Here is a 24,953-nt window from a genome sequence, read left to right on the forward strand (position 1 = left end):
TCGGCAGCCAGGTTGTTCACCGGGGCAAGATAATTTAAGCATATTACACCAATCCTGGCCTGGCTGCCGATTAGTTTCTGGGCCCAATTCAAAGAGCTGGCTTTGAACTATAAAGCCTTAAACTGCTGAGAGCTGCAATACCTTAAGGACTGCTCCTCCCCATATGACCTGAATCAGACCCTGCAATTATCAGCTCAGGCCCTTCTTTGTGTGCGTCCTTCATGAGAAATCTGCAACACGAGAATATGCCTTTTCTTCAGCAATTCCGCTTTGTGGAATGCTCTCCCCATGGAGGCTGAGATCTTTAGATGAAGAACAGTATACAAATTTAATAGATAAAATAAAATTTGAAGATGGCTTGCCAGAAGATTGAATGGCTGTCATGGATGCTTTAGCTGAGATTGCAGAGGGTTGGACTAGATGACCCTTGGGTCCCTTCCAACTCTTAAGATTCTACTGATTCTAAGTTTGGGAAAGGGCATAGTTCATTTGGATTTAGGGTTCAGTCACAAAGGCATTAAATCCTCCTTGGCTGAAGTTATTTGTTGTCTCAATAACTCATACTGTGCACTTTCTTTTGCTTTCGGACAGCATGGCATAGAAGACTCAGCAGAAACCTCACCAACAGTTGCTGCTTAACTCTTATCTGCAATACAAATTATCAGTAAACAATAATGATGACGGTGATGAAATGGTTTCATAAGGATTTAGCAGTAGATCTCATCTCATTAATCACCAATATCACACAAAGACATGAGCAAGATAATTGGAATAATTCTGTCTGCAACATGTTTGTTCAGCAGAGATTGGTTGTTGTGATTTCTGTCTTTATTAATGTCTCTACTGCCAGGCGTCAGTTGCCTCAAGGGAGCCATTACTCAGTCCCAAGTCAGCTGATTTTTGCTCAATCTCTATTGCTTGATTCATGAGCAACGTACCTGAGTGTAACTGCCAACTAACTCCTGGCATACCTGGCTGAAATATATTGTTATGGGTTTGTGGGTGCCAGCCAGCTGTAAACCCCCCCCCCCAAATGTTAGAATATAAGCCAGCTTCCTGTGTTGAGGCAATCACCTGGGTGATGGGCCATTAAGCGAGCAAAAGAGAGGGGGCTCTGTGCCAAATGGGAGGGGGCCCTCCTCCAGCTCTTAGATAGCTAGAAGGACAAAGTTTGAGGTCCGAGTTTGCTGTGGTGTAACCCAGAGGGGGAAAGCTGCAGATAGGAAATAGTGTGTGCCATGGCCGATTTCTGCTTGAATCCAAGGCTGCAGCTATGGGAGAAAGAAGACACTTTTTGGGGTGTCAATACAGTGAGCCCCTCCATTAAGCTGAGGTTGTATATGTGTGTGAACAAACCATATATCATAAAGACATCTCAGTTTCCACTGTGCTTCATTACCAAACGAAAACATGAACCCTGGGTTAAGCGCCTGGAACCCCTGGAATCTTGCACCGCTCTGAGATTGGGGTAGCATGCAGCAATAGTTTTCATATGAAATCAGGATTTCGGGCTATATTCAAGTAATTTCTGTTCCAATGTTTGTAGCTACAGACAGCCAACTGGGAGTAGACACATGCTTGTTCATGAAAATCTGCAAGGACTATCTGATACAGAAGACAACCAAATTCTTCTTAGCCAGACCAGAAGATTGCTTTTTGTATGAGTTGCTCTTTAAGGTAGTGCTGTGCAATGGCTACTCTGCCACTCTGGGGGAATCAGGAAATATGCCCACACATTCCTATATTGTCTCCACTTAACATGCAGCAACTGCTGGGTGGGATCACCCTGTGTTTCATAGGATGTTAGTTTAATTATTACCAATAAAGTGCTAAGGGTATTCGGGGGGGTGGGGTGTCCTGTCTTATACAAAATTGCCTTGAGAGAATAAAAACATGGAATGCTGTTGGCCTACAACTTAAACTTGATTCCTGAAATAAGGTTAAAGGACATACACAAAGGACATAAGTAGTGCTAGGGAAGCAAGCCAAGTCAATGCAAAAATTCTGAATGATTTGAAAAGCAAAACTCTATCTTTCTTGCTTCTTATACCTCCTTAGCCAAACCAAAAGGTTTCAGGAGGTTTCAAATACCTACGATTTCAAGCCATTCCCATACTGTCCGATCTGAGTAGATTCTGGTGACCGTTTAGCAGATTTACCAAACTGAATCACACTTGCAGCATCATCTAAAAACAACAGAAACAGGGGGGTTGTTACTTAAAATATGTGTCTCCCTAATTTTCTTTACTTCCATGTCATAATAACATACAGGTTGCAGCCAATGCTAGTCCTACACGGAACAGACCCACTGAAATTAATGGACATGACCAATTTAGGTCCAATAATTTCAATGGGTCTACGTTGTATGGGATTATTTATTCATTCATTTAAGCGGCACTTATGTACAGCTTGGTTGTTAGCATTTTTAAGTGGCATATATAAAGCATAGCCTTACAGAAAAATAAAACACTACCTTAAAAAGCCTTCTGGAAAAAGAAAGTCAACAACTTTTAGTTCAACAAGGAGGGTGCCTGTCACCCTCCAGGAGGTGCCTTCAGTGGTGAGATATAAGCTTTCACCAATGAGAGCAGCCATCTGGTCCTGGAGCTTTATGTAGTTTCAGTTTTTTAAAAACATTGTCAATTTCTTCCAGTGAGATAGAGCTATCTTAAAAAGTTTCCTCTTCAGGAGTTAGTGATGGTATAGGTAAATTTACAAAGATATTGTGGATATCTGTTTTTGCTTGTGGGTTGTGAAGTGTATAATTTAGAATGAAAGGAGGCAAATTCTGAGACGTCTTTAGGAAGGAATTCCAGACGCTTTGCGAAAATTCCGCTCAGACTGCCACAAGACGAATCCCGAATAAAATTCCGGATGTATTGCAGCCTTACTACATCAGTTAAGTCACGTTTATAACAGAAATACACCACTATCAGACCAAGAAATAATGACTAAACTAGGAAATTTACAAATCCCTTGGCTGCTAATTCACCAAATCCAGTTTTATGGCTAACCCTATTAACAGAAAGACTGTCACAAGACCACTAACCTCATTTGAAAGTATTGCAATATACACAGGACAAGGCCCAGGTATAACATTCACAATCTGTAAAATTCTAGTCGGGGCATCAGTGGGTTTACTTGACCCTATTAAACATCCAAGGGAATGTGATTTTGGTTATGAACCTGACCCAGGTCAATGGAATAGACTTTGGACAAAAAAATAAAAATAAGTCTATTTTAGCAAGTGATAGAGAATTAACCCTAAAACTCATATACAGGTGGTATCTAACCCCTAGGAATCTGGCAATGATCTATCCCAGTGCCATACCATATTGCTGGAGAGGCTGCCCCGTACCTGGTAAGTATCTCCACATGTGATGGAAACGTGCAAAAACATCCAGCCTTTCTGAAATTCAGTATAGGCAACTTCCAATTTACGTGGGAGGTTACGTTCCAAGGAACCACCCATTTATGTGAAATCACATTTATTTGAAACACCATTGAAAAAGCCTGAAAAGACTGTGCCCCACCTCTTTTTGTGACATTTTGTGTCACGGATGCAGTACAATGCACATGTGCGCAGTGGCACACATATCAGACACGCCTAAAACAGTTCTGCCTGTATTACAAGAAATTATTAAGTCCAGTTGCTGGATCAGCTGTCTGAACCTTGTACAGATGTACGAGTTCAACTCCAGCAGCATGGACCAAGGATAAAGTGGGGATTGTTGGAAGGTCCCTGGGGTGGTATCCATAACTGGTATAAAACGAGATCTGGTATATACATGAGTGGTGTAGTTACAGGTGAATTCTGTGCATGACAAAAGAAGACCCATTCATCCTGATGACAGTTGAGGGAGCAGCAAAGATATTGGTTTACCAGTTTGCTGATTGATTTATGGGTGATATGCCATGGACAGACATACCCACATTATTCCCAGCAGCTCCATTAATGCCTTCCAGAAACAAAGAGATGAACGGAAACCAGTGGTCTGAGAGTACATTTATCCGTAAGCTCACAGAAGTGGAATGCCTGGTTTACAGTGTGTCGGTGGGGACAAGACAGTAGGCCCCAATTTGGAGTGAAATGCCCCATTTCGAGCTGTGTATCAATCACAATTAAGATCACTAGCATTTCCTCATGCAGATAGGAGTTTAACAATGAAGGCCAAAGAGTTGTTGACTCATAGTCTCCAAGGGGTAAACCCTGGGGTCTCTGGTGTGGGGTCTTGTTCCAGGTAAAAACATCACAGAACTAGACAGTGTTTTACATCCTTTCATATGGATAGGCACCAGAAGTCAGGAGCTTCTCAGGAATGCAGTGCCCCAGCAGGAGCAAGATGGTAGCCATGGAAGGTCTCAAGCTTAAGTGGACACTCAGGAAAGTAGTATCTCTGGTGGTGGAACAGGTAGTAGCCCTTATATGGACATGAGGTCAGTCAACATCGGCTGCTACACCAATCAGATGCTAAATGGCATATGCATCAGTTGGCAGGGCTCTCTGAGCCTGGGAGGGAAGTCCACATTGATAGTTCCATGGACAGAGCCCATCAACCTTGCCATAAAATCAACCTTGCCATTCTTCCCGCAATGTTGGTTTGCAACTACCAAGTGTAACAAATAACTGATGAGGTTTTGTACATTTTATGATCCAAATGTATGATACGTTTCTGTTATCAGATCCCGCCTTGATGGCCAGTAGCTCCCAATCCTAGAAGTCATCATTTTCTTCAGTAGGGGCCTGTTGCTGCAAATAAAATGCTGCATGTAAATATGAGGTTCTGGCACTGGGACAAAATGGCCCCCACAGCCTGACTGGATGCATCTGCTGTTATTATAATGGTTGACTTGGGTGAGGGTGAAGCAGAATGGGGTCAGAGATGAAGACAGCCTTCAGCTTTTTGAATGAATATTTCACACCTGCAACACAGCCTTTCTCAGAAGCCCAGTGAAAGGTGAAACCAGATGGGAGGTGGTATAAACAAGTCTGCAGAAGAAGTTGGCAAAGCCCCAAGCACTGCTGGGATCTTTGTGTATCCATGGAGGAACATCATTTTCCATTAAACCATTTGAAGGTCCCTGGGAAAGCTTGTGTTCACATAGTCGCTCCAAGACTAAGCAGACACGTTGTCTATGATCCTCAGGTTACTCACAGTAACTCAATATGTCGTCTACATTTGTCATCACAAACTAGTCAAGGAAGTCTAATCACATTGCTGGAAAAGTGCTAGAAAGTTCCAGAAACAATGCATAGGTAAACTACTTGAAATGGTTGCAGAGGGTGTGAGACATGGTCTTCCATTTATCCACCTCCAGGGTTCATACCAGGTCAACTTAGTAAACTATTGGGACTCCTCTGCAAAAAGTTAGGGAATATAGATGGACTGGATGGGGAGATACGTGGCTCATAAACCTCCTTTCCAGGTTGTCCTGGAGATATTCCTACAAGACCTTGAACTCTAAGGCAGAAATGTGCCCATACTGAAGGTCTGCTCCAGTCTGACGGTTGATGGGTATTAGGGTCAATGTTTTCTCCATGTGGTTGAAGGTGTAATTACATGGAGTTTGTAAGGTTTTAGAACTACTTCCTTCACAGATGTGTAGGTCTATGTTTGGAACAGAGATAGGAATAGTAGTCTCATTAATCATATCAAACTGGAGAAAAAGGATAATGCTTCTTTCTCATCTTATAAAAGCTTTCGATACAGTGGATTACACCACTATAGCTCCTCAACCATTTCAAACTTTTGGTCAGAAAGTTTCATTCTTTCAGTTTATTATACTCAGGAGCAGGGGTCAGCAACCTTTTTCAGCCATGGGCCGGTCCAGTCCACCGTCCCTCAGACCATGTGGTGGGCCGGACTATATTTTGAAGAAAAAAATGAATGAATTCCTATGCCCCACAAATAACCCAGAGATGTATTTTAAACAAAAGCACACATTCTACTCATGTAAAAACACGCTGATTCCCGGACCATCCGTGGGCCAGATTGAGAAGGTGATTGGGCCGCATCTGGCCCCTGGGCCTTAGGTTGCCTACCCCTGCTCTAGAGTTTGACCACTGGAGAGCCATGGTCAGCCATAGGGAAGCTGACATGTGATGCTGCAAAGCTCAAAGCTCTCTCCACTGCACTTTAGTATCTGCACAAAGCCACCGGGAAAGATCCAGTGTTTGAAACTCCCATGGTTCTGGGCATAGTTTACAACATTAGCATAAGCAGTTTCTGAGCTCTGGGTGCAGTACTGCGCCTACGTTTTCAGATTAAAACTGCAGAGTGGAACGAAAGGAGGACCTTTTGCTGCCTCCCCACTTCTAGCTACTCTCTGAAGACTGGAGAAGAGACAATATTAGGGGGTGGGCAGGGGAAGGACTAGACCATGTGAAAAATGAACATGATATTTTATACAAATACAAAATTGCAAGTCATTCAACTCATTTTTTTTCTAGCTAAGGTACAGCAGTACATAAACTATGGAAATCACTCCTACAGATGGCAGTGATAACCATCAACCTGGTTGATGGTTCACAGAGGAGGCTATCAAAATTCACAGAGGAGGCTATCAACAACTACTAGCCATGTTCTAACTCCACTGCCACACACATTGCACCTCTGAATATCAGTTGCAGGAGGGCATTCCAAAGGGTGGGTACCATTACCAAGAAGGCCCTCTGCCTGGTTCCTTGTAACTTCACTTCTTGCAATGAGGGAACTGCCAGAAGGCCCTCAGAACTGGACATCAGTGTCTGGGCTGAATGACTGGGGTGGAGATGCTCCTTCAGGTATACAGGGCCAAAGCAATTTAGGGGTTTAAAGGTCACCACTTTTCTTGTCCATTCCAGGTCGCCCAACCACTGCCACAGTGTCCTTTCTCTTGGCAGATCAAGATGAGCAGGTGACAGCAAAGGCAAGCAAGGTTTTTAGCCGGGGCAATCAGAATAAGATCTACTATTTGACTATTGATTCAAAACCCTAAAATGTATTTTATATAATTGACTTTTTATTTCTATTCTTTGTAAATCGTATTGTTGTTTTATTGCTATGGCTGATGGCTGACGCAAATAAATATTCATTCATTCATCACAAATGCATTGAATTGTGCTCAGAACCAAACTGTGAGCCAATGTAGGTCTTTTAAACAAATGGTCCCAGTAGCCACTCCTAGTTACCAGTCTGGCAGCTGCATTCTGGATTAATTGTAGTTTCAGAGTCACTTTCAAAGGTAGCCACATATATCCTGCTTGAGGGTTTCCTACAGGCACCTGGCTGGCCACTGTGAGAACAGGATGCAGGACTAATGAGCTATTAGCATCATACAGCAGGCTGATATTATGCTCTTTCAGCAGTGACATAGAAGAAAGAGACACCATCAGGTCACTTGATGTAGCAGATGGATTCCACCATTTTCACTGTTTGAAGACTGCTATCAGTCTTTCCCCCCAGAATATAAAACGTATTGCTGTTAAGTGGAGTTTGTGTTGGGATAGAGCAACTTTTTCGACTGATTTATTGTTTAGTAATCTATTATATTTTAAACATTTTTAAAAGATAATTTTTAATACTGTTGTAGTTTTACTATTTTCTCCATGATCACTTTGAAAACATACTAGGAAGATGGGAAGTTTAAATAGTCTCATGATCTCGGTCACTCTCTTCAGATGTTATAGTCCTTCTACTGCACAAACACTTTGCTGTTCTTAAAGATGTATTTTGCTCTCAATTGGCAATGCTAGATTCGAAGAGTTTGCAGGAGCCAACTTGGCACGGTAGTATTCTGATAGCATGAGTGCATTGACTGCAGGAGTATATATAATGGTATAGACCTGGCAATAGTGAAGACATCATTATCACGGATGAAGTGGCTGGACAAGAGAATAGCAGGTTTTAATATGTCAACTGAACAGAAAAGGAGCATGCCAACCAGAAAAGGAGTCTGAAGTGCTGCAAATGTAATTTTCAATGTTAACCTCCGTTTTAATGATCTGTCAGAGTGTATAGTTTGAGGCTCACAGTACCCATTCTCAAAGATGATAGCTGGGAGGCCTCTCTGCTCCTGCTGATACAGATTCCAGGCCAAATTCCACACTGGTGTAGTTAGCAAAATTAGTTGTCAAGTAACCTTGTCTTCTCCACCAACCTGAAGCCACTGAGGACCTTTATTGTGTATTAATTTTTCTCCAATTTGATGCGCAGGATCCGGCCAAATGCCTGGAAGTTACATAACTAGGTCATAAGCAGCTAGGCCATCCTGCGATCAGCAGTGAAATAATTCTCATACATCTGGACATAATGCTGTACTCTACTTATTTCATGATCAAAAATAAAAATGGATGCAGTGTACATAAACCCAGCTGATGTGTGGGTAACCAAATGTATACTTTGCCAGCTAACAGCATATAGCTGTTACTTTTTTATTATTTTCTCTGTGGCTGCAGCAAATTTTGAAACTCTGATTGCAACATACTTCTCTTGGTTTGACAGGTGATATATTTAAGTAGATCAGAATTCGCCAGGTAATCCAACGGAATTGGATTTTCTTCTGGATTTGATAAAAATACCACGATGAAGGACACAACAGCTAGTGTTCTCAGTCCTCTGAACTGTGGAAGTTCAAGTACTCAGTAATCAGAATTCTACAAGATCTGTGGGGATCTTCTAATATTTGAATGTCTCTCAAGAGATCAAGTAAGCATAGTTTTGAATCCAACTGCAAAAACAACAACAGAGGAGAAAGGCACTGTACTAGCTGCTCGGTTCCTGTGTCTGACTCAAGAGTAATTTCTTCTGAAGAATCTCCGTCATCTTCAAGATCATCTGGAAGCAATATCTGATTGCCTAATTAAACAGCGGAATTCAGAACTTCTGTTTTCGTGCTTCTGGGAAATGATGTTTTATTGTACCGCTTTTACTGTTTTGTTGATAGTTGTTCAGAATAAAAAGCAAAACATTCTCACTTGAAGGCTACTTTGCATGAACTTACACCCACATCCCTCTAACTACACTAGTGGCCAAAATTGTGGAAACCTTTTGGGGAAAGTGTATTTCCAAGGTCTGGTGGCTCATAACACCACTTTTTTTGGAGTAATACCATAAAATTATGTATCAATGGAAAAATAATTTAATGAAGAACATAATGCAATAACTTTTATGAAGGATCATATATTACAACAGCAGTTCTAAACATGAAACACATAGAAAAAATGAGATACACAAAAATTCTCACCATGTCAATTAATACTTAGTTGGGTAACCGTTAGCTTTAATTAGGACCTTACAATGCCTTCTCATGAACTAAGTTTTTTTAGTTCTGCAGCTGTAATAACGTGAAACCAAGACTGAATTGTTGCCTTTATTAATTGGGTTTCATTGCTGGGTTGTTTCTGACTAACAAGTTTCTTTAGTCAGCTCCATAGAATTTCAGTTGGGTTAAGGTATGGGCTATGTATTTTAGGGCATTTACATTCTCATTAATGACGCAAATTTTGCCCACACCTTTTGCTGTCATACAACCCCAGATCATAACACTAACTGGGTGTTTCATGGTAGGTGTAATGCAAATAGGATGTAAATCTCCAATGCTTCTCCTCATGCATTTCATGCCATCACTACCAAGGAGATTTTGGTGTCATCATTCCTAATAACACAGCCCCGTTGTTCTACTATCCAGTTAACATGGGTTTGGTTTTCCCCCAATTTTTTTTATTGATTTTCCAAAATTTTAAACAAACATAAATCATAACTAAACTTGATCCAATCTTAGTAACATTGTTAAGTGACTTCCAGTTAACATGGGTTTTAGCCCAGTTTAATCTTTTCAACCTTTGTTTAAGAGATAACAATGGCTTTTTTCCTTGGAATTCTAGCATTTAGAACATATTCCTACAGTCTGCGCCGAACAGTCCTTGCACTCAACTTCACATTACATTGAGCCATGTCATCTTGTATACATCCAGATGATTTTCTTCTGTCATGTAGGCACAGTCTCTCAATTCTTCTATCGTCACTTGCTGTTGTGCACCTTTTCCTGCCTTTACCAGTCTGATTTTGTAGTGATTGAGTCTCCTTATACCTCTTCAAAAATTCAGAAATGCCACCTTGGGTTAAGTTTCCACCAATTTTTCTTCTAATTTCTTCGTAACGGTAGCCTTGTTCACTTAATAGTACTATTTTATATCGCTTTCTGGGTGACCAGTCATCTCTTTACGCCATTTTTTAAATTTTATTAGGTTTTACAAGCTCTAAATGAAAGAACACAAAAAACCCAACCAACTTGATAGCAATCACATAACATCAATAGCCAAATACTACTGCGACCTGATTGGATCATTGCAAAACCAGATGACGCCTGATTGGCTCTCTAAACACTCATGCTCACTGGCTACATTCAAATGAAGGACAGCTACTACATTTCAACCTAAACAAGTTGTGCTTCCTTTTTCTGGTTATTTGACTATAACTTTTGATAGAATACAGATAATTGAACAAACCTTGTTTTATTACATTCTTCATTAAATTATCTTTCCGCTGATATATAATTTTATGGTATTACTTCAAAAAAGGTGGTGTTATGAGCCATCAAATAGTGGAAATACACTTCTTCCAAAAGGTTTCCACAATTTTGGCCACTAGTGTATGTTAACGTAGAATGAATTTTTCCTAATCATCATAGTTCCAGTTGTAAAATAGTTTCTTCAAGGTTCACATTCCAGTTTTTCTCCAATCTCTTTTCACTTACTTGAATCCATTCCTGCTCCATCATCCAAAAAACACAGCATGAAGCCACCTCTCAAGCTCTCTTGATGTACTACAAAAAGAGAAAAATTATCAATGTCAAAGGTACATCATTTTTGGCTACCCTTGGTAGCCGAGCCAAAAACTATGGCTCCTGGGGCTCTGCCCGTCTGCTTATCCTTGACCTCAAGCTGCATCTTCAAGCAAGGGCGAAATCACCTTCCAACTCCAAGAGTACAACTGGAGAACCATTCCTACTCCTTCCCCAGGTCCAAGATGGAGAAAAAAGCTCCTCTCAAAATTTTCCCTAACTGGTGATGGAATACTTATCAAGGCAAGTGGAACTGTGGAGTTCATTTGCCAAACTTGAAGAACCAAGAAAATATAAAATTGGATTGGATTGGTGATGAAACACAGGAAGTTGTGCGTTCCACCCAATGTTAATCATACTTATAGTAGGCTCACTGAAATTAATGGAAACAAAAAAAATTCCTTCCAGTAGCACCTTAAAGACCAACTAAGTTAGTTCTTGATATGAGCTTTCGTGTGCATGCACACTTCTTCAGATACACACTTCAGATACACAGTGTGTATCTGAAGAAGTGTGCATGCACACGAAAGCTCATACCAAGAACTAACTTAGTTGGTCTTTAAGGTGCTACTGGAAGGAATTTTTTTTGTTTTGACTATGGCAGACCAACACGGCTACCTATCTGTAACTGAAATTAATGGATATGACTATCTTAGGCCCATTACTTTCAGTGAGTTTACGCTGAATAAGTTAGTTGGATATAACCTATCTAAGATCCTAATATTAAAAAAGTCCATATATTCAATAATAAAATTAAATAGGATGGTCACTAGCCATAAGGACTCTTAAGCCCAACTGCATATTACAGTGCAGTATGTACTGTATTGCAATGCTGGTGTGGACATCTCAGTTGCCTGATCCATGTGATACTTATGTCCCAAAGCTAGCAATTCAATGCAGAGAAGTGTACATGTGGGTCCCAGGTGGTCACCCATGCAGACACTGACCACACCTAGACCTGCATAACTTCGGCTAGGTGTCTTCAGACCATATCCTGAGATAACATGGATGCTGTTCCCATGCTGGAAGAGTAACATGAGAACAGGGCACAGATCTTTTTTATGGCAAAACAAGTACTAGTTGAACAGGATAAAAAAATTTTCTCAATTCTGCATCCAAAAATTGTAGAGCAGGAAAAGCCTTTTAACAATGCTCTAAAATAAAATTGCAAATCATAAAATTCTTTGATCTCAAACATGGAACCCTGCCATTTCATAGTGACAATTTTAATAGTACAAAAGGGTGAATATTATCTTTTCAAAACATGGTCCATTTTAAAAATATTATCTGCTTATCTTTTCTCTTACTTTACTCATGCATACTGCACCCTGGACAACAGTCAGATCTGAACTGTTACATTACCAGGCAGTGTATTTCAGACTTGCAGCTATTCCCCTTTGAACCAGTATCAACACCCTAAAATAACTGCACGGTAATTCAGCTTAAAAGAAAGAACTGAGCTACTTAATTTTGTTGTCAAACTGCTAACAAATTATTTCCTATTATCATGACAAATAACAGCATACTTACATCAGGAACTATTAAAGAATAAAACAATTCTTCCATTATGCCTTTCTTTTTTGGCCAAGGGCATTTTTGGTCAGGGCATTATATCAGCACATAAACACTTCATGTAGCTACCAACATAACAAATCTATTATTTCTCCTTCCCACAGTCATACTCTAGGCTTATAAGCAAAGATGGCAATTGTAGAAAAGAGAAAACTTACCAGAAAAGATATCTATTCTTGTGGCATCAGCATCTCTATAAAACAGCAGACATTAAAATCAACATTCAACGTGTGGAGTGAAAATGATGCAATCGTAGCAGAAAAGCATGCCTGGGTGCTAATTCCAGAAACAACTGAGAGCATGGATAAAAATCTTTAGATGGTTGAAATGTCAATACTCTTCAAGGAGGCTCTCATGTATTTCTACCCTATGAGCACCACCTATACTATGCAGTATTGTTTTAAAAGCAGGTGTATAGTTCATCAAACACATTACCATTAGATCACTATACAGCACAAAAAGGAAAAATAAAATTGGTGTCCCATCTTTTTTCACAAGGACTGGATCTTATGAACAACCCTGCCATGAAAATGGCAGATCTCATACACAGGCACAGACAACTGCAAGATCATTTAAGAGTTCTGTGCATAGAGCACAGTATTCATCATATACTAGAATCAAACTGAGAAATATCAAGCTATTTCTGTCAGTTATTCTGCTAGCATGCTTTTTATATGAAGTTTCACAATGTAACAGCACAATCCTACCCATATCTATTATTATTATTACAATTTATTATGCAAAAGCAAGCCCTGCTGAGGTCAATGGGACATATTCCCAGGTCAATGGATATAGCTAAAGGTAAAGGGACCCGTGTTAGGTCCAGTCGCGGACTATTCGAATCGCCAACCTTCTGATTGGCAAGCCCTAGGCTCTGTGGTTTAACCCACAGCACCACCTGCGCCCCTAATGGATATAGGGCTGCACCTTAAATGGTTAATATCTTACTAAAAAATTGTTTAAAGTGCCCTCTATGGATGTAGTATCCTTTCCAGATTCTTTTAAAAGTAGCTTTCTATTATTATGTCTTTTCAGCTCCATGAGAGTACATTCTGTTTAGCAGCTGTTCCTGTAAAATAGAGAAACTGAACTAGATTTTATCAAACCTTTCTCCAGTCTATTGTATATTTATAGGACAGATTCCTTGCCCAGACGTGGTTGTGGCAGCAAGCTTTCCATAGTCCTCTGGTGGAACACTGTGAGTACACGATGCTGGGCTGGATGTCCTTTGGTCTGATCTAGCAGGGCACTACTTTGAATGGTTAAGGGAGTTGGGCATATTTAGCATGACAAAAAGAAGACTGATACCCATCTTCAAATATCTGAAGGGCTGTCACATGGAAGATGGAGTAAGCTTGTTTTCTGTTGCTCCAGAGGGTAGGACCTCAACCAACGAATTCAAAGAAAGATTCGGACTAAACATTAGGAAGAACTTTCAGTCGATGAGAGCTGATCAACAGTGGAATGGACTACCTTGGAAGATGGTGGACTCTCCTTCATTGGCGATTTTTAAACATAGGTTGGATGGCCATCTGTCAGAGCTTCTTTAGCTGTGATTGTGGGGGTTGGACTTGATGACCCTTGGGATCACTTCCAATTCTACAATTGTGATTCTTATGTTCTTATCTTCCTAGTTTCAGACACATTTTTTCCAGTTTAAAAGAACTAATGTAAAGTAAAAATAGTACTGACAAAGTAGAAAACCTATTGCACAAAGCTGAATAAAATCACAATTGCATCCATCTTCCTAGCAAGCCCAATATTCACATCATTGCCTCAATTAGGTCAAATGGTTAAACAATGTAACAAGAACCTCTCGCAGTTATGATTATGACTACATACCTGGCATTATCTACGAGCTCAGCAAGAGCCCCAAATAAGAATTCATGTGTGGTTCTGCAAGGTCAAAGAGAGCAAGTGGTTACTTTGGGAACTATTATACATATTGTCCATTTCTGCAAGATTGTTTTTTCAAACTGAACAATTAAAAGTCTTCTTACTGGTAACAAGAGATTCTTAACCAAAGCAAAGATCAGAAAATAATCAGCCCATAAGAACCAAACAAATTTTATATACTGTATTCAAGGCCACAGTCTGCTTGGAGCACTGCAACCCTATTACCAATATCGCAAATTAAAACTTGAGTATCAGTTAGGCAACAATAGTTTCAACACCCCAAAAAGAGGGAATTGTTAACTGGAGTTTCACAGCTTGTAATGGATAATTTGTGATCAGGCATAGAGGCTTATTTCATGAAAGCAGCTCTTCCAATTTCATAGATCAGCTTTCAATAAATGGGAATTTCACAACAAAATAGAACTTTTTGGTGCTCCATATATCTAGTGATGCTCTCCACGATGATGCATGCTGGCAGCTGCTGCTAATCCAGAACGTTTTTAAAAAGAATGTTGAATCTGTATTGAAACGATCAACATTGGCACATATGCTCCATGCTGGGTGCACTAGGTTGATTCCCAGGATTGTACCATCTTTAAGTGTTCATCTGAGCATGTATTGTTGCACGAAAGTTTTGAAGATGTTTGACTAGTTTATTGGCTTTGAGATATTTGTCAGAATAATTGAAACAATGGTTCCATTGACCTGTTTGGGACTAAACCGTATTAACTTTTCAGTATACTGCATCATTATTCACAAATATGCTTCATAAGTAGAGAATAAAGAGCAATATCAAAGTCAAATTCACAGTAAACCCTCTGAAATAATTTTTTCAGTGGGTTTACTCTATGACTTTTCGGCATCACCTTACAGGATTTAAATACAAAGGCAATTGTGAAGTTTTCGACAGCTGAATTATTAGTTTCATATCACATGATAAACAAGCAAAAACATTATTTTCTTGACATTTCTTCTCATCTAGGCCATCCAAACACATGCAGTAATTCCAATACATTGTCTTCAAAGTTGCCACAATATTTTTTATTTCTGAAGTATTATAGAGCAAGAATTCTTGAGTCCTGAAAGCAATTTAGTTCTTAGGAAAAGTTCAGTATCTTGGCAGGTCTGAACATGTTTGCCTATGCACAAAATTATGGTGTTGGCATGGGAATTCTCCAATTCTTTTCTCTCCATCAGCAAATGTAAGGTAAAATTATCCAGATGTGCCTTGGTCGAGTAACACTATTTCAAGTGAAAGACAAACTACAACATGAAGGTTCAACAGTACACATACTACAGGCATTAATATCCACATCAGTTGGACCTGCAACAAATGATGGCAGTGCTTAATACTCATATTCAAGGTGTTAACTCAGCCATGCCATCTTCCAATACACTTGGCTCTATTCCTTCTTCCATATTTTGTAATTTTCCTCTTCAAGACAGCAATCATTCTGTTGACACGAAACATGAAGTCCTCATTGGGCTGTTCTCTGCCCCTTAAAGTCCCCCACCCTCTCCTTTAGCTTCTACTAATACAGTGGTACCTAGGTACTCAAATGGCTTGGCTCCCGAACAAATTGGCTCCCAAATGCCACAAACCCAGGAGTCTTCCAGTTTGTGAACATTTTTCAGAAGCCGAACATCCGACGCCACTTCCAATTGAGTGCAGGAAGCTCCTGCAGCCAACTGGAAGCCATGCCTTGGTTTTCAAACAGTTTTGGGAGCCGAACAAACTGCCAGAACTGATTAAGTTCGACAAGCAACTGTGGCACTGTACTGTTATTGTGCACAGATTGCAACATTTTGGCAACAGAAGGACCAGTACTTTTACTATTTTGTTTTAAAAATAACAAAATCATATGTGAAAACAAGCCTTAAATATTACATCAATGAAGTGAGGTTTGTTTTTACTGTCTCCAGATTAAAATCCAGAACTTAGTGTCTAACTAATAAGATCTCTTTTCTCTGAGAAACTATGTCCTTGTAGAACTCAAATAGGCCATACTTGCTTACATCAAAGTAATTAAAAGCAGATATAAACAAAGATGATCATGAGCAAGCAACAGGCACATTAAACCTCTTTGAGAAACAGTACAGATGAATTCAATTATGAATGGCATCCACCCACACCACTGAAGAGACAGGATTAGCTTTCCACAAGAACATACTGTTCCATCTGCCTGTTGGGAAGTTGTGCTTTCTCATCCCTACTTGCATCAAGGTGTCATCTACTCCAGTAACTCAGCAACGCGCAAATGCAGATGCCTCTACCCAGAGTTTTGCATAATGCAAACCTGAATATGCAATAAAGAAACAAGCACATGGAACTAAATTATCATTATCTCAGATAGTTACTACTTGTTCTCAGCTAGGTTTCCTCCCTGCTGGATCACACCCTGGGCAATTTCTCCCTATCAGTGTTCCTGAGGATTATTTCTCAGTTCCCATCTTCAAAGGGGGGTGGGGAGGGGAGACCAATGGGTAAGCTTGAGTTCGATACCAGGAAAGATCCTAGAAGAGGTAGTTCAACAGCTAGTCTGTGAGAACTTATAAAAGGATGCTGTAATTACTAAAGTCAGCATAGGTTTCTCAAAAACAAAGTCTTGCCAGACAAATCTCATTTCTCTTTTTGATAATGTTACATGCTTTTGATAATGTTGCATCAGGGGATGCTGTGGATGAAGTGAATCTTGATTTAAGTAGGGCTTTTGACGAAGTCACCCATGATATTCTTGCGGAGAAGCTGGTAAAATGTGGACTGGACAAGGTAACTGTTGGGTGGATTTGCAGCTGGTTGACTGACTGAATTCAGAGTACTCACTAACGCTTCCTCATCATCCTGGAAAAAAGTGTTAAGTAGGCTGCCTCATGGTTCTGTCCTGGACCTGTTCATGTTCAACATCTTTTTAACATCTTAGATGAAGCTATTAAGGAGATGCTAAGCAAACTTGCAGATTACAGCAGACTAGGAGGGATAGCCAATATAAGATGGGAGATACCTGTCTTGGGACACGGGTGGCACTGTGGTCTAAACCACTGAGCCTAGGGCTTGCTGATTGGAAGGTCGGAAGTTCGAATCCCAACAACAGGGAGTTGCTCAGTCCCTGCTCCTGCCAACCTAGCAGTTCGAAAGCACGTCAAAGTTTCACCAGAAGCGGCTTAGTCATGCTGACCACATGACCTGGAAAAACTGCGGACAAACGTCGGCTCCCTCGGCCAGTAAAGTGAGATGAGCGCCACAACCCCAGAGTCATTCACGACTGGTCTTAGCTGTCAGGAGTCCTTTACCTTTTTACCTGTCTTGCCAGTACACATGAAAAGGATTCAGGGATCTTAGTAGACCACAAGCTTAACATGAGTCAACAGTGTGATGCATCAACAGAAGTATAGCGTCCCAATCAAGGGATGCAATAGTATTGCTCTGTTCTGTCTTGGTCAGACTAAACCTGGAGTACTGTATCCAGCTCTGTCCACCATCATTTAATGATATTGCAAAGGATGGCAACCAAGATGATCAAGGGACTGGAAACCAAGCCTTATGAGGAATGGATGAGGGAACTGTGTATGTTTAACCTGGTAAAGAGGTGACTAAGAGGAGATACAGTAGTCATCTTCAAATATGTAAAGCACTGTCACATGGAAGATGGAGCAAGCCTGTTTTCTCCTACTCTGGAGGGTAGGACCCAAACCAGTGGATTCAAGTTACAAGAAAGGAGATTCAAACTAAACATCAGGAAGAACTTTTTAACAGTAAGAACTGTTTGACAGTGGAACAGAATCCCTTGGGAGGTTGTGAACTCCCCTTCACTGGAGGTTTTTAATCAGAGGTTGGATAACCATCTGTCCTGTATGATCTACTTGAGATTCCAACTCTACAATTCTATAATTCTAAGCAGTGTTCAAAATTCCCCGTTCAGCAGGTACATTTTGACTGGGAATGGTCTACTTGCGACCATTTGAGAAGTCTTGTCACAGGTATGGTGACTGACATCTTCACCATCTGGCTGCATGCTGCACGAGCTAGCTGGCTGGTGTTGCAGTGTGAAATTAAAATAAATATTGTGATTTTGCCTACCAGATTCATTCCTTTGTTGAATACAAAGCAAAATTTCTATCCTTTGTAATGCCTTCCAATTGGTAGAATGTGTGATTAAATTGTTAAGAAAGCATGTAAAAAAATGTGACTAGACATTCTGTTGTGGCAACCATAACCTAGGCTTAAGGTGCCATTTGATATGTCACTTTGTCACAATACAACAATAGATATTGCTATTATCTGATTTCTTATAAATTGAAAATTTTGTACAGTGGTGCCTCGCAAGACGAAAAGAATCCGTTCCGCGATTCTCTTCGTCTAGCGGTTTTTTCGTCTTGCAAAGCAACCCTATTAGCGGCTAAGCGGCTTAGCGCTATTAGCAGCTATTAAAGGCTTAGCGGCTTAGCTGCTAAAAGGCTATTAGCGGCTTAGAAAAAGGGGGGGAGCGGGGGGGGGAATCGCAAGACTAGCAAGACGTTTCGTCTTGCGAAGCAAGCCCATAGGGAAAATCGTCTTGTGAAGCAACTCAAAAATGGAAAACCCTTTCGTCTAGTGGGTTTTCCGTCTTGCGAGGCATTCGTCTTACGGGGCACCACTGTAATTTCATTCCAAAACAGTGTTGCTTTCATAGATGGAGCATCTGTGCTTTGGATTATTTTGTTAGTTCAAGTCACCTATTTTACCAAACTACTCATTGTCTGCCAGCACATCAAAGTACATGTTGAATCCTAGTCTGTACACAATACAATATAATCTGGATTATTAAAAATCTGTAGTGTTGATATGCAGAGGTTCCCAGTCCCATTATAATATACATCATATAAACTGATAAACTAAGCCAATACCAATAACTTTGCTAAATTTTATCATTAAAAAATGGAAATTCAAGACAAATTCAGTCTCCAAACTAGCTAGGGAAACACTTAACTGTGCTTAAAATAGCGGAACCTGTTGTACATATTTGTTTGTTTATTATCTCATATCTCGCTATGAAGTATGCAGAGCAGCTTAAAATCATTTTCAATAATAATAATAATAATTTAGTGTCTTACAAGAATCAATAAAGTTAGAGAAATTCCATCAACATGGTGCTACTAAATGCTGCGGGTGGGAAAAGTTAGCCATATGCTCCTGGGCTCTCTCTTGGTAGCAGTGATCCCAACAAAGGGCTGTGGTGATTATGATGTCATGTCAGCCTTTATACAAGCACACGTGTCCAAGCTGTACTGCTGATCTCTCTTTTGGGCCAAGTGGTAAACCCAGTGAACCGCCAGAGATCTGTTGCTACAGCTGCCAAGGGGGCAGCGCTTTCTCTCACTCTGGTGCTGATGTCACACAAGTCCAGCTAGTGACTCTCTGGTAGCTGCAAAGTCTGGAAGAATGATGACGTCAGCCATTCTTCAGCCCATGTGCCCTGGATGGACTGTTGATCTCTCTCAAGGGCTAGTTGTATCTTCTTCCATTCATATATTATGGAATAGGTAGCAAGAATTTTAAAAGCTGAAGATTCAAGACTGTAGGTAAAATAAAAGAACCCTGGACATTTAAGTCCTGTCAAAGGTGACTATGGGGTTGCAGCACTCATCTCGCTTTCAGGTCAAGAAAGCCAGCATTTCTCCATAGACAGCTTTCCGGGTCATGTGACCAGCATGAATAATCTGCTTCTGGTGCAACAGAACACTGGGACAGAAGTCAGAGTGCACAGAAACGCCATTTACATTCCTGCCACAGTGGTACCTATTTATCTACTTGGACTGATGTGCTTTCGAACTGCTAGATTGGCAGGAGCTGGGACAGAGCAACGGGAGCTCACTCCATCATGGGGATTTGAACCGCCAATCTTCCAATCGGCAAGCCCAAGAGGCTCCGTGGTTTAGACTACAGTGCCACTGCAAAGTCTGGGAGAATGATTATGTCAGCCATTCTTCAGCCCATGTGCTGCTGATCTCTCTCAAGGGCTAGCTGTATCTTCTTCCATTCCTATATTATCGAATAGATAGCAAGAATTTTAAAAGCTGCAGACTCAAGACTATGATGAACCTAGCTTGTACTTGGGGAGAGGTAGTGTTGTACCTTCCAGTTCCAACAAAAGACAACCCTGTGGTGAAGAAAAAACCAAATAATTTCCTACTGCATTCCTTCCTTCAATGAAGTCCAATCCTGGTGGGATTTCTAAGAACGGCAGGGTTACAGGCACTGGACAAAATCATACTGCAGGCTGAATGATGCCCATTTTCTGAGAGACATATATACAGATCAAGAATATTGGCTGGTACTATAGTACCATTCCCTCCCTGATTATCTGTCACAATAAGTCTTCTCTAACTAAAAGGTATTCATCATCACTGAGAAGGCTAACTGTAACATGAAAATCAAAAGCCAAGCTTTCTGCACAATTGTCAAAATGAAGAAAAATTGCCCCAAAACTAGACAAACGTTTCTACAAGCATATTATATAGTTAAATCTATGGACTCCACTTTGAATCAAGGTGGCAGATCAAACCTTTCAACATTGCATTAATCTTCCCGGTTTCTTCGAATTCATGAACAATGCCAGGGACAAGTCTCCAACAAATTAAAATGCAGAGAATATGCAAATATACAATCTTTCCTAACAGCTACTAACATTCTTCCTTTTCATAATTTTGCTACGTTCATTTTCAAGCGTGGTTGAACCGTCTGTTGCTCTTCTGAGCAGCAAAATTTTCCATCTGTGCTTCAGTTTCACCGAATGCCTCGTTTTTACTGTCATATCACGCACTGTTCCTTCCTTGCTCAATTTTCCCCAGTATTTTTCTTTCTTCCCAACGGCGACGATGCTCAGCTTTCGTTCCTTTCCAGGGAATCCAATTACCGTTTCGTTTTTTCCCCTCCTGGATTAGCAGCTGCTGCCAACGTGCAAGAAGCAGTGAAAAAGAGAACGCCTACAGCTACACCGAGCCCCACAACCTCCATTCCTACTCACGAGTTGGTGTGCAGATACTCGAAGGTCAGTTGAGCACGCTGAAGGCTGCTGTAATTGCTGAACGCCATGACGCTGATAAAGACGACGCCCCGCCCACACCCCTCCCGCCAATTTTCAGGCGTGAGGGAAAAACAAGCTTGAGGCTACCCAACCGCCCTGACCACCACTTTTCTTCACTAACCAAGCTATAAAAGCTTGCCTACTGACAGGCGCGCGTACGAGCGCCCTCAGTGGCTCCCCCCGGCCCACCCGTATTTATCTTCTTCTTTCCCCCCTTCTGCTCGCCCCTGTCGTGCTCGTTCCCCTTTCGCTCCCGACGCCGCCAACGGCCGTCAACCTCCGCCCGCGTGCGTTCGTTCGTTCTCCTCTTTATCGCAATATGCCTATGAAGAGAACCCGCCGACGGGCGCCGTCCTTTGTTCCTTCACCACGTCTCCCGCCCTCCGCCTCTTCCCTCGCTACACGGCTTCGCCTTCCCTCACACACTGCGCTGAGGGAAAGGCGGAGAAGGGAGCCGCCGCCGCCGCTTCCCCGCCATTGGGCGGCGGCGCCCCACGTGACAATTAAGACTTGGCACCACGACACAAAGAGGGGAGGGGAGTCGAGAGAGAGAACGACAGCGGATGAGCGCTGCGTGTCCCGACGGCGCTGTTTGCACCGCGTGAGGTAGTGAAATAAAGCGGCTTCCCTTCCCTTCCCCCACCGTTTCCGGACGCATTCTTCTCTCCTTCCCTCCCCCCCCGCCCGCGTGACCGTTTTAAACCGTTGGGGGAGAGGCGGGGCGGTAGATTGCTGCGTCTGCGCATTGGGAAATTCTGTGGGTTTTTTCCTCAGACGGTTCGCAGTGTACATAGAAGCCTCGATGCGGCGTTCACGGGATCGTCAGTCGAGCGAGGTGCGAGAGCGCGCGCTGTTTTCCCCTTTCCCCCTTCTCCCGATTGACGACTGGGACCCTCCTTCTCCCCCTTTCCTCCCGCTCTCCCTCGGACCAGGGCGCGCGTCCTCGTCATTCCAAAGCCGCACTGCTTGCTGCTTCGCCCAGAAGCCATTTTCCTAATCGGTTGCATGAAGAAGACGGCGATTTAAAATGGCGTCGGCGGCGTCTTTCTCTCAATTATCGCCTCCTTTCTCTCAGGGGGTTCACCCCCCCCCTCGAGCCTTATTTTTAGATGGGTGAATGTACTTAAGTCTTTTCCTGTTGTTTTGTGTAAAAAACTCGAGTTCATATATTTTCCTTGCCTAATTAAATGTCATTAAAGATGACTTGGTTTTTTCAAGGTGAATTTCAACACCTTTTATAGGACTCTGTGTGCTCTTAAAGTTCAGAAGAATAGTATTTGGTTAACGTTCTCGTGTCGCACTTGGTATTAAAATATCCATCTGTTTCTGTGTCGTCCTTGGAATTAAAATACGTAGTGTGCTTTTTCTCGAGTTGCTTTCGTCTGCTTGCCGGGTATTTCAGAACACTTAAGGAACAAAATATTGACTAGATAATGGCATCAACCTTTCTCAGGAGAACAGTCATAGTTCAGAACAATCGGCACTCAGTATCTTACTGCAAAATGGCTACAAAGAGACATACTGTATAGGAAAAGTAGTAGGGAGAGATGAATCTGCTGCTAATTGAAATAGTAAGTATTGGGTTGGAGTCTCTATGCTAAGAACTGTCAGAAGTGTTATCATGTTTAATAGTAGAAATGCTAAATAGACAAAAATAAAAAAGTTGAGTAGATAGGTGTGGAATTTTAGCTCAAAATACATTTTATACCTTTGCCTGTTTTTACATATTTGAATTGTGTTAGAGAAACTGGTCTGTTTTTTTGCCTCTTGTTTTTTAATAAATTGAGAAATGAATGTTTTAAAAATGAATTTGTAAAACTTTGAGAGCACCTGAAATATATCGGAAAGATACATGCTGAAAGAGAGTTCAGAGAAGGAGGGGGAAATCACTCGGTGTGTGAATGACTCCAGGAAAAAAGATACATTCGGAAAAGCTGGAAAATATGCTTGTAGCAAGACTAGGTAAGTAAATTTTCCCAGTGGTGTAGACATCACAGGAAGAATTAGGATGAAATTTTTGTACCACTGCATAAGATGTACCACTGTCAAACATGTTTAGAATGTTGGTGTAAGCTACATTAGATCATTGACCTATATCCAGTTTTATTCTTGAGGCTCTGCATCTTGTGAAAGAATAAAAGGCTAACCGTGTATTCAAGGATGTACAATATAATAAAATAATTTGAACTGAAAACTGGTTCGCACTTGATGGACTGCATGACTGTGGAACTTCTGGACCACCCATAAAAGACAGCAGAAGAATTTGACACATCTCTTCATCCAAGAAGCCTTTCATTTTATATCCAAGAATATGCAAAGACTCCAGGTGGCTTCATGAAGAAATTTAAAGTTTGTGGGCTGAGAACCTATATGTGAAGAACTAGATTTCAAGTTCAAAGTTTTTTTAATCTGCCAGCAAGTAGCATATTAAGTTTCTGGTCTATTCGTTAAACTCGGCATTGCAGTTTGTAGTGTTAGTCTTGGAATACTCTCTCCAGGGAGACGTGCCTGGCACTGATACCTTTCAAAGGACCTTTTCATTTTCTCAGGCTTCTTGAAATCCTTGATTATAATCACTTTTAATGCTTTGGTTATTTTTCATTATTGATGTCATTACCGTCTACATTTATTGACAGTACCCATGTTGAGTTGCTTTGAGAACAGCTCTGGGACTGAAAATCAAAATATTCCATACAGGCAGTCCCCGATTTGTGCAGGAGTTGCATTCTGGTGGTTGCATGAGACAGCAGGACATGCATAAACCTACGCTCCTGCCCCGCATTATATCTCCTTTTCCAGCCACTTCCAGGTCATTGTGATGTGCAAAGTTGTGCCGCTGCTGAACAAGTGTAAATCTGTTGTTGCCTGTAATTAAAAAATAATGCTAAGCTTAAGAACATATACAAAGCATAGGACCTATTTCTATCTTTAGGGCATATAAACCAGTCCTGTAACTGGATTATAAAGACTGATTTCTTATGAATGTGGAATGAGTATTATTGTACTGCTTGTAACAGTGCCCGTTCTGCATTTTGAATTAGTTGGGGGGGCATATATGGGGCAAGTCAATCTCACAGTAAACTGGTCCCAAGTTGTTACTGGCTGTATATACTAATAGTAACACTTGAACTTGGCAACTGGTAACAATTTGAACTTGTCAAATAGGCAGCTGGTACAGGTCTCTGAGGGGACGTGGGTGGTGCTGTGGGTTAAACCACAGAGCCTAGGACTTGCCGATCAGAAGGTGGGCGGTTCGAATCCCCGCAACGGGGTGAGCTCCCGTTCTTCGGTCCCAGCTCCTGCCAACCTAGCAGTTCGAAAGCACGTCAAAGTGCAAGTAGATGAATAGGTACCGCTCTGGCAGGGAAGTAAACGGCATTTCTGCGCTTCTCTGGTTCGCCAGAAGCAGCTTAGTCATGCTGGCCACATGACCCAGAAGCTGTACGCCAGCTCCCTTGGCCAATAAAGTTGAGATGAGCGTTGCAACCCCAGAGTCGGCCACGACTGGACCTAATGGTCAGGGGTCCCTTTACCTTACAGGTCTCTGAAGGGATGTGGGTGGCATTGTGGTCTAAACCATGGAGCCTCTTGGGCTTG

The 24,953-nt window shown here is 41.4% G+C and overlaps 1 protein-coding gene and 1 long non-coding RNA gene across 5 annotated transcripts in view; one reads left to right on the plus strand and one right to left on the minus strand.

Moving 5' to 3' along the window:
- The window catches only part of MORC2 (MORC family CW-type zinc finger 2), a 45,139-nt gene extending 23,552 nt beyond the window's left edge, over positions 1-21,587 (minus strand). For 2 of the 4 annotated variants that reach the window (XM_028710469.2, XM_028710468.2), the window contains exons 1-5: positions 21,297-21,587; positions 14,239-14,292; positions 12,555-12,589; positions 10,738-10,806; positions 2,096-2,186 (exon numbers count right to left, since the gene is read on the minus strand). In XM_028710469.2, coding sequence (XP_028566302.2) covers positions 2,096-2,186; positions 10,738-10,806; positions 12,555-12,589; positions 14,239-14,292; positions 21,297-21,364 — 317 coding nt within the window. In that variant the 5' untranslated portion in view covers positions 21,365-21,587. Of the gene's footprint in view, positions 1-2,095; positions 2,187-4,644; positions 4,677-10,737; positions 10,807-12,554; positions 12,596-14,238; positions 14,293-21,296 lie in introns of those variants that run through there. The other 2 variants (XM_077920328.1, XM_077920329.1) reach the window with 2 other exon arrangements.
- A 2-nt stretch (positions 21,588-21,589) lies between these two features.
- LOC114586725 (uncharacterized) lies at positions 21,590-24,339 on the plus strand. Its single transcript, XR_003704172.2, has 2 exons — positions 21,590-21,962; positions 22,131-24,339. It is a non-coding gene; the product is annotated as an uncharacterized LOC114586725 (long non-coding RNA).
- Positions 24,340-24,953: the final 614 nt, after the last annotated feature.

The sequence above is a fragment of the Podarcis muralis genome, chromosome 16 (assembly GCF_964188315.1).
Source record: "Podarcis muralis chromosome 16, rPodMur119.hap1.1, whole genome shotgun sequence".
Classification (NCBI taxonomy): Eukaryota; Metazoa; Chordata; class Lepidosauria; order Squamata; family Lacertidae; genus Podarcis; species Podarcis muralis.